The sequence below is a fragment of the Symphodus melops genome (assembly GCF_947650265.1).
Source record: "Symphodus melops genome assembly, chromosome: 12".
NCBI classification, from domain to species: Eukaryota; Metazoa; Chordata; class Actinopteri; order Labriformes; family Labridae; genus Symphodus; species Symphodus melops.
The window spans coordinates 20,957,185-20,974,420 of record NC_136702.1 but is presented as its reverse complement, the minus strand read 5'-3'; the positions used below and the strand labels follow the sequence as shown (position 1 = coordinate 20,974,420).

The 17,236-nt window shown below is 41.2% G+C and overlaps 1 protein-coding gene across 5 annotated transcripts in view; it reads right to left on the bottom strand.

The window, feature by feature from the left end:
* The window catches only part of hdac4 (histone deacetylase 4), a 119,152-nt gene that overhangs the window by 13,241 nt on the left and 88,675 nt on the right, over positions 1–17,236 (bottom strand). For all 5 annotated transcript variants that reach the window (XM_079357305.1, XM_079357306.1, XM_079357307.1 and 2 more), the window contains 10 exons: positions 16,678–16,950; positions 14,953–15,139; positions 14,327–14,460; positions 13,221–13,323; positions 11,517–11,563; positions 8,436–8,543; positions 6,511–6,566; positions 6,314–6,401; positions 4,543–4,662; positions 4,348–4,445 (listed from right to left, as the gene is read on the bottom strand). In XM_079357305.1, coding sequence (XP_079213431.1) covers positions 4,348–4,445; positions 4,543–4,662; positions 6,314–6,401; positions 6,511–6,566; positions 8,436–8,543; positions 11,517–11,563; positions 13,221–13,323; positions 14,327–14,460; positions 14,953–15,139; positions 16,678–16,950 — 1,214 coding nt within the window. The remainder of the gene's footprint in view (positions 1–4,347; positions 4,446–4,542; positions 4,663–6,313; positions 6,402–6,510; positions 6,567–8,435; positions 8,544–11,516; positions 11,564–13,220; positions 13,324–14,326; positions 14,461–14,952; positions 15,140–16,677; positions 16,951–17,236) is intronic.

The following is a 17,236-nucleotide window of genomic DNA, read 5'->3' as shown; positions in this document are numbered from 1 at the left end:
GGAGAGGCGCTAGGTAGTATTAGGAACGTTTGGGAGTCCCAGACAGCAAGGATGCACTGATTGTGTGCGTCACTGTGTGCTAGCATGCATCTGGCAACATTTCAAAGGAAAACGTCATGTAAGAAGGCTACGGAGAAGGATGGAAAAACAACTTAAGTTAGACAGATAAAAACACTGAGGAAATTCAAGAGGGCAAGACCTTTGCTTTGGTGAGAAAAAATTAGATGCTTTTTATGAAATGTCATTCAACAACACAAAAAACGTTTTAGGAAATCAATAGAGATTTTGTACATATATGGTAAATGGATCTGTCATTTCTTTGTATTTTTTAGGCTTTGTTTCCCACTTTTCAGCCCAATCACTAATGTTCACGCACAGGTTTGGTTCATGAACATTTTGGCCATATAAAACCCAACATTAAATGGTGTGGACCAAAGGCTTGCATGTGGTATGACACAGTGCAGTGAGCATGATTGACGGCTGAGCAACCTATTGAGGGGTCCCATGCCCCCCTTCTCAAGCCCTTGAGACTGCCTCAGCTATGGTCATTATGATAAAGACGCTCATCCCATCCCCTTCAATTTTATCCAGAGATTTAAGGGATAAAACCCCACAGCAATCAATTAGCAGACTGGCACAAAGGGAAACCAGTGGTTGGGGATGACCAATTATCCCTGAATCAGAGGCTTCATATGTGGAGATGAAAAAGCCTTTCTGTTAATTGATGGAGGGTAGAGTTTACGACGCTGTGAGCTACAGGATATCCTGCATGAAGAAGTAGCAGTCTAAACCACGTCTGCCTGTCTCACGGCTACATTTAAGCATGAGGGCAATCATTGGGGCAAACACAAGTTGAAGCTTTGTTTAGCAATATTTAATTTTCCTACAGGTGCACAAGTACAAAGTTTCAGAAAAAATACCTTAGCCAAGGAATGCTGGGTGTGGGCCTGTGATTGTTTACTTGGAAAAGTGGGAATCGAGTGTGATTGTTAAAATCCATTTATTTAGTTCTGCCATTTTGAAAGTTGCAGATTTGAAAAAGTGCTTATAATGATAACAGTAAAAGGTAAATTTAAAAATCATTGCCTTGCATTTATAGAATGTATGATAAAACATTACTAAATAAATGATAATTACTGAGACTTGTCACATTTTCATAAATGCTGATGGTTAGTAAAAACAAACAAACAAACATCTTCGGCACTGGATGGGAGTGTTGTTTGTATAAAACAAAGGAATACAATATTGTGAATGAAACAATGACACGAAAAAACGACAACCTCAGGAGTTGAAAAATAAAGACCATGCATAAGTGCACTTGATGCTGACCGCAAAAGCCAGAGACTCCCGATTAGATCTTATTTAAAAAATAAACAAAAACAACAACATTTTTACAAAAAACAAATATGTTTATAGCCTGAGTAGTTTGGTATCATAAGCTTATTACTTTATTGGCAGTAGGAGCATTTGTAGAACCCATTTGTATTTATCCTATTAAGCCTAAGAGTTATTCCTGGGTTTGCATACAAAGGAGGATGGCTGAGTTGTACCTGTTTCCTTAGCTTGTTTTTGGCCTTCAGAAAGCCTGTTCCGAAACCAATGGCTGATGTCACTGAAATTACTTCAATGTTTTATACAGTCTATGGACATGGTACATGAAGAATTGTTCTCCCTGATGAATCACAACATATCCTCCTTTGCTCATTAAACCTTCCACACATCTATAGACTTCAATCCTCACATGACTAAACCTCACAAAAAGGCCTTTTCCTCCCCTTTTTTAAACTGACTAATTACCCCTCTTTTGATCCTGATGAGCACATTGCATGTTTGGCAATTATCTTTCAACATGATTTCAAGAGTACACAAATGTACTCAGGTTAATTCAGTAGTAGATCTTGGCATCGCAGGGATTTTCTGAGCCAAGGAAAACTTCCTCTCTGGGGACTACTCATCTTTGTGTAATTACTCTGGCCCATAATTTTGGCTTTTCCACATCTTGATTATGCCTTCTAATCCAGTGTACTCAAGGTTTCAAACATGGAGGGAAGAAATGTGGCATTGGTGGTGGACCACAGGCTGTATATATATGGGATTAAATATTGCAAAGTAAAAATAACATCTAAAATGTAAGTTCCAAAAGTGTGTTTTGTCTATATGTAATACATTAAATTAGGGATCTTTGTAAAAATGGTTTATTTTTATAAAACAGATATCATTGATACGGTCTTTGAAAGTCATGTGTAAATACAGAAAATTAAACCTGCAGATATTGAGATTTAATTTATAATTCTTGATAGGCAAGAATAGTTACCATTCAGCATCACCTGAGCAGGTTGGTGACTAAGGTAAGGCCCCTTAAAGAAGAAAAGACAGACTCTGTCCTGAGCAGGGAGCAGTGTTTATCAAACCAGTCAACAAAGGGTTAAACTGCAGAGCTCAAGGCTTTCCTCTGTTCATAAAAAAAGAAGGGGAGAGAGCTGGAGAGGAGAGAGAGAGTAAGAGCGAAAAACTCACACACGCACACTTACACTTCAAAGCCCTGTCATCTGGCACTGCGGAAAGCTGGTTTGAATTAAGTTTAATTTCTCCTCCTCTCTCGTCTTTCCAAGTTCACGGCAGAAGAGGGAGTGAAAGAAGGAGGGGAGAGAGAGCGAGAGAGCTAGAGAAAGAGAGAGAGAGAGAGAGAGGGAGAAACGGTGCCTCTGGTTTTCATTAGGGCCAATTTTCTTATCTTTTTTCTCAGTGCTTTCTAGAGACTAAGATTTGATCCCCTGCAAATGCAACGTGGCACAGGCCAGCAGAGGAATGGGAAGGTGCCGACTGCAAGGCACGCATCCCTTCCAAAAGACTGAACAGAAAGGACCACAACACACAGATAAAGGATGGTGCTGAATGCCAGAGAGAGAGAAAGGTGTTGTGTGTATCAGGTGTCTATGCACATGAATCTGGAGGTTGATAATGGTAGGCAAGCTGATGTAAAAGATGCAGGTGTAAGCCATTTTTCTGGGTATTCATGCACCATCATGTACGTTTCAGCAAAGTTATTTTGCACCTCTGTGTGTATACGTGTGCTAAATGAATAGGTGTGAGTGTAGTTCATCTGTGAGCTGGGAGGCACGTCTGCTGTTGTCCTGTGGGACCTATGAATTTTGCAATGCTGCTACAGCCTCGGGGGATTAATGGCGCCAAGGTCTGAGGTGATACCCATCCAAAACTTTGGTTTGCCTTCACCTTTAATCTTTAGATCTGTTCCATAATGCCAAGAAGTCTGATTTAATAGCCTACAATTACACATAGAGAACACACAAACACACTACAAGCCTCTCCACATGCATGTTCACTCATATGGAGGCACGTTCCCCTGAACAAACACACGCACACCCAAACTACTGTATAATAAAGTGGTTTCTTCTTTTTGAACAGCGTCACCAGTATTTGCTGGTTTAACTGAAGCGTGGTGCATTACTGATTAGTTTAAATGTGTACTGATCAGCTTTATTACAGAACAACTATCTCATCTGATTCTCTTCTGTGTTTTGGTCTTTTTTTGTATCCCTCAGTCAAACCGCAAAAGAAACCCCTGAATTAAAGCATGTAAGAGCTTGACCACAAATGGATTTTAGCAGGGGGGAAAAAGTGAGAAAGCTTGGAGCTCTTTACTTCTTTCTTATGTTATTATAACAGAGAAAAGTATTATACCAAATGAGTGTTAGGCTTACTGTGCTAATTTATTGAGGCTTTACAAAAATAGTCTGTAGGATGATATGCATGCATACACATACAGTGGTTTTCAGCAGTGCATGAACATAAAAGCATAGAAAGAGGAGGATAAAACAGGAAAAAGACACTCCAGAGAAGTACAGTTTAAATGCAGGGGTCTGGCGTGCATTAATGGGGAAAGGTGTGCTTCCGAGAGTTTGCGTGCCAGAGGACAGTGGCCTGTCAGTTTGATGAGTTTGGCTCAGGCCAGATGGACGCATGGACTCAAACGTGAGTTTATCTTCAAAGAGCACTGGAACGAACTCAGACCTGCTCCTCACCAGCTGTATGATCCAAAGATGTGTGTGAGGACATGAACATGTCTGTGGTGAGTCCATGCCTATACACTTGTAGGTCTTTCAAGCTTTGTGTGTCTGAGTGAAACGTTAAAAATAGCCAGAGAAAGTGCACCTAATTGGAATCAGGCATGGCATGAGGAGTAGCTGCTCCCTACCTGAACGGCCCCTAATATCTATTGTCAAACTATGCACTGCCCTTCCTCCAAAACACTTCCCAATGAAATCTACAGCACAGCCATTCGGCCATAAATGAACTATGAAGAAGCAGGTGTTATCACTGTCTTACCTAAATGCAGCCAGGTACTCTGCATCACCCATGGGTGGCTCCAGTCCTCCAGTAAAGGCCATGTTCACATTGAATCCTACGCCTGCTCCAGTGCCCACCTAAAACACGCACAACGACACACACCTAGGTGACTTCATCTGCAGACATTTAGAAGGATAGGTCGGCATGTAGGAAGAGAGACAGACTACTGCCAACCTCATCAGGAGCTCCACTGCCAGGAAAGAAGTTCCCATCGTCATAGCGATGCAGTGACAGGTAGAGGACATTGGGGTCGGTGTAGAAGGCCTGCTGGGTGCCATTTCCGTGGTGAACATCCTGGATACATGACAAAGGAAAGGTTAGGGAGACCGAACATTACACACACAGTGTAACAAATGTCTAGACAAGTCAACCAAAGGACATCAGATGATTTGGGAAATGAAAGACCAGCTGAATGACAATGAAAAACAGTAATGCTTCTAGACACTCAGATCTGTCTCTCAGCTGTACTCTGGGTATGATGACTAAAAAGGATGGTTAGCAGGATTCAATAAAGCATTGAACTTCAATTGTTGCTCACATTTGTCAACAACACGGCATCAATTAAATGACCTCATTGTCTGTATCCCAAGAATGCTTTAATACACTCATCCTAAAAATGTCCCTGTCGGCTGGAGGCTGAGTGGCATGACAATGAGCTCGCTGGCTGCACTAAATGTCCCTCTGTGACAGACAGAGAGGAAATGAAAAGGCCCTTCAAAGGCTTTGAGGAATGGCCATGACCAGTCCAGTGCTCCTAGACATGGACCAGGCTTTGTCATACCTTCTTATGAATTACTCTGTCTCGCTTTTGAAAAAGGACAGTGTCTGACCTGAGCCAATATTTTAGGCCCTATAATTCATCTCCAAACAGAGCGGCGTACAGGTCGAGTCTGTTGCTTCATTTTTAATAGTCTGAACTTGTGTGACCTCACGGAAAGATACATGTATTTTGGGTTTGAATCTGCTTTCTTTTACACATTACCCTTCCTATCCTGTTCTTCACTCCTCACGCGAAACCAAAGAGCAGGAAGGACTACACACGGTTGATTTCTATATTCTCATAGCGTGTCTATCTTGTTTGTCTTTTTCTCCTGACCGTCTGAAAATGTAAAGGGCCCTAATGTCTTCTGCAAAATTGACCTTTTTGTGAAAAAGAAGAGAAAAGCTTGCTGAGTTGCCTACGATGTTACTTTAAGAGATATTGGCTACATTATTTTTTTGTAATGTAACTGGTTTGAGACTTCACAAGAGGCAACAGAGTTGTATGAGTTATTTATTATTTGCAGCAGCCATTTCCATGTGTACAATACCTGAATAGAGAATGACATTCCTGGAGTCCCTGTGGGGTCGTTTGTATTTGCACTACCTCGAATTTGTATTCTGGATCTTTCAAATAAAATAATGTGTATAATATAGATTCATTAATAGTCAAGGTAACATCTTCATTTTGAAGATATTTTAAGTCTGTTTGTGAGACAACAGCTGTCCTCTCTTCAGATTCTTCTGATAAAATCTATTTTTAAACCATCCACAGGCGATCCCTCTTCAATGGTTCATCAATACCTCTCGCCCCGTGTTTTCATATGAGGTTGTAATCTATCTTTTTTGTATCACGCCAATACGTAACAAATTCTACCTCAAGACCCTTCAGCTCAGGTCAAGGCTGTACTCTTTGTTTTATTTACAAAGACCCATCATTGGTTCATCATGAGCACAACACTTGGCAACATAAGGCAAAGAAATAGATGCTAGGTACAACTTCTTTTTAACAGGCAGAAACCTGCAGCAGGACCAGACTCACATTAAACAGCCATCTGCCTTGACGGTTTGATAATCTATTGTGGTAATGACTCTCTAAAACCTTTATAACCTTAGAGAAAGACCGTGTTGCACACCTACATTTAAGTGTGAATTCATGCAGCCTCTGGGTGTAAGAGGAACTTACCCAGTCCACTATGAGGATTTTGCTGACGTTGAGTCTCTGCTGCAGCAGCTTGACAGCTATGGCGACTGAGTTGAAGTAACAGAATCCCCTGAAAATGTTCAGAGAGAGGTAAAATGAGACAAAGAATACGGTGAAGAAAAACTGCAGAAGAAAATGAAGACATTGAGAGACTTCTGATGAATAGGCTTTTTACTTACATGGGCGTGCTCTCCTCAGCATGGTGTCCTGGTGGTCGAACTACAGCGAAACCATTCTGACAGGAAAAAACACAAACTTGATATACAGCATGATTCAAACAGTCATTCATAAACAAAGACCTAAACCCTCAACTGGTGATATGTTTCTCTTATCTCTAAAAAGACTGATGTGTTGGAAAATGCGGCGATATCGCTTTTTTCTTGTCATTCTCTTAGTTGTCTTAGTGTCAGGACGGTGTGGATACAAAAAGCAAAACAACATAAATACATAATGTAAAGCTTAATTAATTTAACACCAAACCTGTTTCTCTCACAAAAGTTTGAAAAATAAAAAGTTCAGTTAAATATCTGTTTCTCCGTGGCAGAGTAATGCCAGAATGTGCATGTACACACAGAGGAACAGATGCTAACATCAGGTCAGCTCAGGGAAGCTTTCTTAAGGCAGAGACCAGCGGGACTCCCAGCAACTGTTTTGTGGGTCTCCAACAACTACGTGGGGACATTAGATAGATGTTCAGGCTGATGTAGAGCGATGCAGGCCGGGCTAATGATGTTGAGTCAGCTGCTGAGGATTAGCAGCCGGCTGGGAGTTTATTGTCAAGACAACTGCCTCAGCTGGTTTGAAGACACTCCGTTAAGGCTGGCTGCATGTTACAGTGTGTAAGTAGGTGTATGAGAGACAAAGGGAAAGCATACTTCTTTCTCTATGCAGAGGAAAAATAACAACGGATCAAAATAAATGTGTGGAGGGAGAGAGAGAGAGAGAAGCAGATGGAGTAACAGACGTGTGTGAGTGTGGAGTAGATTTATGGCATTCTGTAGAGTTCAGAGAGTTGCTGGTGCAGGTGGAATTTGGTCATTTGGCTGTGGAGGATCCTCAAAGGACCATCTGTATGTGTAAGCATGTGCAGGACCATGTGTGTGTCTGCAGGAGTGTGTGTAAAAATGTGTAGATAAAGTTTGTAAGGGTTACAATCTGGTTAAGCTAAGGGCAAGTCCATATCTCTAAACTTTAACCTAACCAGGAAGTTTCTAGTGTTTTCCCTCCTGTGTGTTTGAGCCATTATAGTTTCCTATTAATTTCAGATATTCCTTATCACACATTCTGTATCAAACAAAAGATGAGACCGTTTCAACGTCATAGTCACAATTCAAACACGTAGAAGAAGTTATAAACCCTGGAACACAAATCTAAATTCCATGTGTGTATTCCATTTATGTGGTACTGTCACGCAGAGTAACGTCATTAGTCTGTGGCGTGTTGGTGCTAAGCTAACGCAAAGTGCGACTGCTGCTCTGCAGGTGGTTGTGGTGTAATGCCAATAAAGCAGGCCTGTTAGCGAGGTCTGTTGGCGTTTGCGGTGCCCGTGCGCCGGGCCTCCCTGCTGGGTTCAAACAGTAAGCTGCTTTTGCCACAGACACAGGAAGGCTGGCTGGTGGGCAAGGCATGACGGGGGAGGGGACCTGTGTCTGGAAGGTGCTAACGAGACTTTGGTATGGACGTTTCTGGAAGGAAGGTAACTTCTTTCTTGAGATTTTTTTGGGGAGAGGACGGGATAGTTCAGCACTTTAGGATAGTGCTTCCATTTACTAGTGTTTGGTATATAGTTAATGCATTTTGAATATTTGGATTAACAGAACCGAACATGGATACAATACTAAGACAAGACTTTGTGTTGGAATTTATCAAGATTCATAGCTGTTTGGATCCATTTAAAATAAATCTGCGACTAGTTTCTTTTTTTTTTTTTTTTTTTTATCAATCTGAGTTTTTTCATGTTGGCTCCTCCTTAAAGTTTGTTAAACACAGAAAAGGCAAATAAAAGGTTGAAACAAAAAAAACATCCTTTTGTTATTTCAATACCAAACAAACAAACAGCCAGGACTTTGGTGCTCATTGGCCTGCACAGAGAGTCCTTACTTACCTTCAGTTCTCCAGATGCTACTTTGAAGACCAGTTCCACCACGGAGCCGACGGCCAGTCGAGCTGCACTGGATGAATGGACCTCATTCCAAATAGTGTCACTGTCCACCTGCGAACACAAACACACATTCTTTATGTCATAACATTTTAAACAGCAGATAGCGTCTGTTACTTTGGACTGTTTTCCATTTTTTTAAGGATGTTTAATGATTTGGTTCATGCGAGTGTGACAGCAATTGTGTCATTTCACTGAGTCACAGGAAGTCTTTGAAAGTGGCAATTCAGAGACCGCTGGAACATGTTTTCCCTGACATAAACAGAAAACAATTGAAAGAGAATCTGTGAGGCAGTAACACATATTTAGAAGCTTACTCATACAGACAAATGGTTAAAACTGAATGTACTGTACCAGACCAAAAGGCAGGAAATCTGAAGAACAGAGACTCTGCCGATATAAGGGCCCTCTACTTATCGGGCTGTTATTATTACTAATGGTTAATACTTTTAGATTGTAAAAGAGATGCGCTGGAAATCCAAGATAAAAAATTAAACTACAGAGTCTGACATTCCTAATGACAGTTTCTCGTTTGAAATTAATGCTACATGTTATTGGACGTAGCCGCAAGAGTCAACTGAAAAGTGGAGAGGAAGATATCGACCAAAAAAAAGTATGAACCAGTTTCATCAGCCATGTACTAGTTGTGTGACATTGTCCTCTTCACCTCTGCCCACATGTCCCAGAGAATTCCAGCTACGTTCTCTATAAGTTCACCCCGAGTCATGTGAAAATTATTCGAGGGGTGCAGGAAAAGATTTGGGTAAAGTCGGGGTTGAAGAACTTCACACAGGAAGCTCACCCAAAACATTTCAGGAAACTTTATGAAGATGTTTGATCACACATGAAGTAATAGGATTTAAAAGAAACACATTGTAAATTGTATGGATTAAATAATAAGTAACAATGCCTAAACATCAAGTAAACTAGCAAAAATAGATGAAGGAAATGTAATCATTGTTTGTCATAAATATATGATTTTAGAACTGACTGAATGTATTTAAGTTTGTTTTGAGTAAGCCCTACATTTACTGGTCATGCCTGATTAATGCTGAGTCATGCTTGGCCCTCTGCCCCAAACACAACAGTACTCACACGTGTGTATGTACACACACATGCATACAAACTGAAGGAACCAAAAAATTCTATGGGATTGATTTTCAGCAGGGGCATGCACAGGATAATATACACACCCTCTGTCAGGCATGTCAGTTACTGCAAGGCAGATGGAAGATATGATAAACACTGAGAGAAGACGCTGGCAGAGGAAAAGAGGAAAAGGAAGGTCTGTGTGTCACTGTGTTTGAACTGTACACACATGTGTGGAGTGGCTGATTCCAAAGATTGAGAGAAAACACTGGACTTCTTCTACTGTGAATATATTCACTTTAAGCTGTCAGACAGCCGGCCTTTACATTGACACCGGCCGCCTTTTGGACATGCCGTGCACTAACCAAGTTAGTCTCCCATTCCTTCAACCTGGGAAGCTTGTTAAGTGACTTCACAGCTTTTCAGTCATCTTGCCTCCAGTGACAGGAGTGATCAAGGCTGGAGGAGGACTTCTTAATAACATCAACAGGGTAGAAATAAAGTCTCTTTTTAAGCTCAGCCAAGAAGGATTTTGTCATGAAATGAAACTGTGCCGAATTTCCCATAGACTTCAAGCTAAAAAGGAGGCAGAGAGTGTGCTTGTTGAGTGACAGATGGTGCTGAGTGCAGCGAGAGAAACCGAGGATAGGAAGACACCACGTAGAAGTCCAGTCAGTGATTGAGTGAGGAAACAAATAAAGAGCCAAGTGAGTGAGTGAGTGAATTGGGAAACTGAATCACTGAGTGGTTTATTATTTCCCATGTTAATGCATTTTGCCTTAAGCCAGAAGTAGCAAAAAAAGCAAGTCAAGAAAAGTGAAAGGGAAGAATCGTGCGTCTTTGTTTGTGCGTGTGAATTTGTGTGTCAGAGGTAAGAAAAGAGCGGGAAAGTGCTGGTATGACGGAATGACTGTTCTCTGCAGGCTGACAGCCTAATTTCAGCCCCCTTCCTCTGTAAATGTGTGTGGGTGACTTGTGAATGTGTGGATGACAGGAAGACAACAATTTAGCCCTATTTGCTGTTATAAAGAGCAGGACAGAGCAGCAAGGAGCCCCAGAGTCTTCTTGTTCCCACCACAGCAGAAGCAGTGGGAGGGTGAAACAAGAGAAAAACAAAGAAAAAGAGCTGCGAGGTATGGATGGCATGTAATGAAGTTAGAGATGCAGAAAGAGCAAGTAAAAGGTGAAGAAGGTGAAGGTGGGTGGGTGGGAGGCTTGGAGCTGCACCAGCCTGCACAAGCAACAACAAAACACAGACACAAACAGGCAGGTGTGAGACATATCCGTTTCAAAAGGCATCGCTTCCAACTCTGACTAAGCATCGAAATGATTGCATTCGCACACAAACATCCGAAAACACTGAGCTTTGCAAACAAACAAAAACATACCCCCCACCAAATCAAATGCACACACACGCACGGGCACACACACAAATACACAGCTCGTATGCCTGAAAACATCTGGATATAATTACAAACGCGGCGGAAAGGCGAGCAACAGATTTTGTTGCCTCTGGTCGTCGAAGGGCGGTGTTTGTGTGTGCGAGCTCGTGTGTATGCTAGTGTGTTACGTCTGTGTGTGTGTGTGTGTTTGATTGGTGAAACAAGAAAAAAGGGGGATCATTATTTAGGGGGCAGAGAGTGAGTGAGCAAAGGGACATACAGTTATTGTAACAGTACTTGATGATTCTGAAACTATGCCTATTTGTTTTGCAGAGATAGATGGAGCAATGCCAGAAGGGTATTGATTAGATTAGCACAACGCTGTAAAAAGTTAATAGTCTATTACAACAATTTTCCACTGAATAAACAATCGTGACTAATAGAGGCGATTTCCAAGTAAAATATCAGAAACACAAATTACGAATACCTCATTACAGAGAGAATATTTGTGAGATGACTAGAGCGTGACTTTGTGAATGGAAAACAAGAGACTTACCCCAATTCCTCCGCATGGTAACCTCACAAACATTGGATTCACTGAACCTAGGACATAAAGAATATTGAGAATTAGAGCAACTGATTGGGAAATACAGAGAGAAAGAAAGAGAGAAAGAAAGAGAGAGAGAGAGAGAGAGAGAGAGAGAGAGAGAGAGAGAGAGAGAGAGAGAGAGAAGAAAGAAAGAAAGAAAGAAAGAAAGAAAAAAGAAAGAAAGAGAAAGAAAAAAAGAAAGAAAGAAAGAAAGAAAGAAAGAAAGAGAGAAAGAAAGTTAACCAGGTGAAGAGGTAATATTCTGAACTCAGAGCCAAAATCAGGGGCATGACCCCCAAAACTGCACATTTGACTTTCTGACCTAATTGAACAGCAATAGTACACAGGGGCATGCTTTAATTGGACAAGGTGAAGAAGAAAAAAGTATCCCATTTCCCTGATATTCAAACTCTCTCCTCTCTAAAGGGAGATTCCAGATTTCAGGTTGAAGTGATCTGCTTCTTACAAAGAAATGAATGGACTTGACTTTTCTTTCAGGTGAGCAAATAAATCCAGCTCATCTGGAAATAACAGTCACCTTTTATTTTTATTAACCTTTATTTATTTATTTTTTTTAGCGGCAAGCTAAACTTTTATGTCAAACTTTCTATCTACACAGATGTTGAAATCTGAGGCTTTAGCCATTCTATGTGTTTTTCAAGAAACAAGCAACCAAGTAAAAAGTTCAAATCCAGTGTTGACAAGAAGATTAGTGTAAAGTTTCATAAGCACAACAGCAAAGTGTGAACTAAACAGAGCATGGTGCTCTTAATGCAAAGGTTAGGCATCCAAGTCTCCTTCAGCCACCTGCTAACGTCCTAAATATACATGTGCTGCAGAAAAAGAAACAAATTCTAACCAGACATTTAATACCCTGTCTATGATTATGTTAATCCTTGACTAGTTACCACCTTATTGGGTTTCTTATATTTTTTCATTTCACCTGCTTTCCACTTGTACACTGTACCTAACACAGGAGTATCTGCTAATCCTTCAGTGGGAGCAGTAAAATAAGAGGAATTTATGTCTGCACTGGAATGAAAGCTAAGATGACCACTGGGGTTTGCCCCTTAGGTTTTGGCACATACGCACACGCACACTCACACTCACGCTTAGAGAGAGACTGTGTTGGCTACACCTGCACTTTAAGCCACAAAGCTCAAAGCTAAGTGACTAAGCAGCCTGTGTGACTTCAAGTTAACAAGCGTCAACAGGTCCTCACCTTATCGTAACACCTCCAGGGCTTTATTAGACCTTTTGTCACGACGCGGTTTAAACATTAGAACAGATTCTTTAAACAGATGCTCCTCATTCAGTTTGCAATGCTGTCTGCTCATTACTTTAGAAATGAATGCATGCAAGTCAGTTGAAATGTAAAGTGTACTATTCTTTTTGAAGTAATACTGTGTGCTGAATTTGAGATAGATAGGCAGATACTTGATTAATCCCAAGGGACATTCAAAGCTTGATGTTTACTGTAAATCCTGGGAGACATCTCAGTTCTGTCATTTATCTCAACACACCTGTTGAAATGTGACTTTTTAAAGGAATAAGGAGAGCCAGGAATACAACTGCATGACTTGCATCAACACTTTGGCGGCTATGTTGGATAAAATACTGCACGAGACTACGTTTGTGAAATCATGTGCGTCTCCATCAATGGATGCTTACAATCTAGTTTTTGCCTCAGAGGGTTGGTTCCATACTGCAGGACATGAGCTTCAGAGTGGACCGTCTGCAACTCCTCCAGAGAGGCCTTCCTCCCTCGGATACACTGGTCACAGAGCAGGACCAAGGGGAAGACATGGACAGAAAAGGACAGGATGGAGAGACAAATTATGTATTTAGGTTAAATCTTCACTTTCACCTTTCAGTTGCCAGAGACACAAAAATATGGCAAAATCCTGCATAGAAAGAGAAAAGCATAGTGGAAACACTCATAGAAAATATACGTTTAGAAGTTTAACCTACAATTAATGTTTTTAAATGGTAAAACGAAGCTTAAAAAAATGGCCACACACTGCCCCCCTCTGGTCATCAGTAAAAATACACTTTAGAGTTTAACAATTTGGCTTTTTATTTGGCTGTATTTTATTTTTACAGACATCCCTTTTTGCTTTTAATTGATTGCATATATTTGATATCAATTTTCTTTTCTTTGTCTACAAGGTTGTTCAAGTGAGTGATTCTTTGACTTTATGGTTGTTTTAATGCCGTCTATGAAAGCATTTTGTGATCTTAGCTTGAAAAAGGATTGTAAAGCCACTGACGTCAACATAAGATTGCTCTCCATGCAATTAAAAGACCAAATTATTTTATATTGTGTCATTGACCACAAAACCTACGACAGCATGTGCTGCATCCACATGAGTATGCTGTGTGTTTTTACATCAATCAACAAATCTTTATTTGTATATGACATGTTCGACTTTACGAACAAATCGAACATGTCCTTTATTATATTTTTTTTTACAAAGACCCAACATGTATCCACCATGTGCACCAAACAACATTTGATAAAGTTACATCGGTCTTCTCACAGGCAGAAAGCTTGAGCAGAACCAGACCCACAACTGTTTTTTTCTCTCAATATGTTTTCGAAGAAGGAATAGTAAATAAATGTATCTTTCACTTTTGGTTATCTAGTAGTTTGTCTGCGTCTGATTACTTTCATTAAATGATTCATGGGACATGAATCATTCCATCACACTGTCCAGCTCCATGTTTGAAGTCATTGCTCCACACTCATCTGTGTACAGGGGTGACGGTGGCCTTACCTCACAATGAGCCCTGAGGCCTGTTTCCTGCAGTCTCGACCAGATACTCTGGATACGTCCAGCGTGTTCTGGGTGGCTGGTGGTGTTGCCACACATACACTGGTGCTTCTGCATCAATGAGTCATACACCAGACCTGAAAAATACACAGACGGCATCACACATAAACACATTTAGTTTCAGAGTTATTGTGGACTTTTGACATCAAGAGAATAAACATTTGTCAAAACAAGATCCCTATAATCTCAAAGTAATCTCATGGTTGATTGTTGGTTGTAAAGGGGATCCGTCTCATTATAAAGTAAAGGTCATATGAAGAGCTTCTTAAGAGATGAGATGATTCAGTGCACTTACATTGTTCTATATTGTCAAGGGGCACAGAATACCTAGCAACAGCCCTGTGCATACACACAACCTCTGTATGCTGGCTCCTCATGCTGTGCAGTTCTAGGAAATGGTTTCCTCTAACCTGCAATCAGCAGGATGAAAGTGTGTGTCTAGATTGCTGTTTACTACTCTACTTTATGACAGATCTCTGTGGGAGAGCAGTGCAAACAGCAATAAAAAGTACCATATTCAACAGTGTGTAAGCAGAAGGCCTATCTTTTTTTTCTTCTTCTCTGCTAACCTGTGGTAAATCGAGGCTTGGCAGGCGGATCCTGAACTACCAGAGGGAAGGAGGCGGAGGCTGGAGACGACTGAGCCCGGGAGAGAGGGCGGTGTCCTGCAAAGCTGACTGACAACCCGGCTGCTTCCATAGACGCTTGGTAGTTCCTCAACTGGTGGATCCGCTGCTGTTCTAAAAGGAGGGCCTGCTTCTCACACACAAACACAAAGAGAGGGGAATTAATTGTGCTGGACTGCAGTTACAATCTCCTGCCAGTAGGTGGCATTAGATTCTCGAAAATACAAAGCAGCTGAGCTTACCCTCATTCTTCAAAGTTGATATTGTGTTACACGGTCATTCAACACTTTTCTGTACCTAAGTGTTCACATGACAACTGTAGATAATTAAAGCAGTAAGGTAAGGTGTTCTGTCTAACAGATTAATAACCTAAAGATCATAGGTGGATTTTTTTAGCAAGTCTTCCATTAGAAAAACTAAAACAAAAGCTGTATTTTGACAAGGATAATGGATGCTATTAATTTAAAACTACTGCGTGACTTCACAACCATGATTACTCTTTTCTGTTTCAAAGATGAAGCCCTAAACACCAGAAAAACAAAAATCAATCAAATTGATGTTAAAACGGCAAGTAAGGAGAACAATTTATTTTGGAAGTGTAATTCATTTTTTCTATTTGAAAGTATTGTATACAGGTGCTTTTAAACTCCACCAATACATCTTTTTGTACTTGAGTAAAAAGATTTAGCGCCATCTTTCAGAGTCTCACAGAGAAATCCTGTTGTTCAATTCCGATGGGCGTGTCTGCTTACACTACGGGCGCCATGGCGACAGTGAGAGGAGTGCCTGATTGAATTTGGCTGAGCGGACAGAAGGGATGGGCTTGACAGATGAGGACATGGTGTCCTGACTCTTTACTGTTGAGTAAAGAGTGTGTGAGATGAGTGTGTGTTTTTGGCCACAGATAGAGTGCAAAATGCAGATACAGAATGTAGGCTGTACGTGTCCATGGACAAGGATTGCATAACTGGATACTGAGTGTTCAACAGAGGGGTTTTGTGTGGGTGTACAGTGAGTTTTTTAAAAGCAGGAGGATGTGATGGTCCATATGGAGTTGTGCTAGGTAGTAGTGTGGAGGAGGAACACATGCCCTAAGCCATTCATAGAAAACTCAACACTCTGCTTTAGTAGAACATGTGTAACATGTGTTTATACCTTTTGCATGACTCGGGGAAAACATGTGAGTGCATCTTTAAGTTATTCTGGAGAGTGGGCTGCCCAGATAGTCAGGAGGAAAGGCAGATCGAATGTAGAGTGTCGTATTACAGTCAATCACTACAAACTCCATCTGTCACTGCTGTCGGATATTTCTCATTCTTTTTCATTTGAAAAGATTCAACAGAACTATCAGGTGATCATTCACTGGCTGTATTGTAAAGTAGGCATAGTGTCTTGTTTTAGCCACTATAAACCCAATACCATACAGATGAAGAAATAATTAAGACTTTCAAGCGAACCAGTTAAATCTTTTTGTCTTTGTGTCGTTTGTATCTTTACTTCTGATGGGCACTTTGATTGTGTAGATTCTGAATTTCAACAGACTGGATTTCATACCCAGTAAATCTTGAGTTGTCCTTCTAATGTTTAATCTTGATATGACTCTTCCTTTTCTTAATTTTATCTCCAACTATACCCATCATTCTCATCGTCCTAATACCGCCTGCTTACCTGTCCGAACAGAAAGTCCTGCTCAGCCTGTCTGTCCCTCTGCTCCAGATCTTCATGCTCTTGGGGGTCTGGGGGCTCCTGCTTGATGACCAGCCCCCGCAGAGGACCCGTCTCAGGCACAGACGTAGAGGACGACGACGAAGACGAGGTGGAGAGCCCCTGGTGCTCCCTGAGTTCCTCTTCTGTCTCCTCGGGGTGACTCTGGTGCTGCCTGGCGGGTCCTGAGGGGCCGGAGGTTGCAGCTGAGACCTGATCACCAGGCTTGGACATAATCTAGGAGGGAATAGAGACGTTCAGGGGAAATGTTCTGTTCTGTACAGAGCATTGCTTCCATTTGAACAGACTGTGGGCCATGCATGCTTAAAATTAACCTTAGGACTCGATCGACCAGAAAAAATAAAGTAATGAGATATTTCAGCCCAGACTTTTGTCTGCAGCCATCACATGAGGCTGCATACAACTACCTGCATCAGAAACTTCACCAAACAACGCTGCGCTGTGATAGGCTAACAGTAATGTACTGTCATTGGGCAGGAAAGCCAAGAAGTCAAACAGGGCT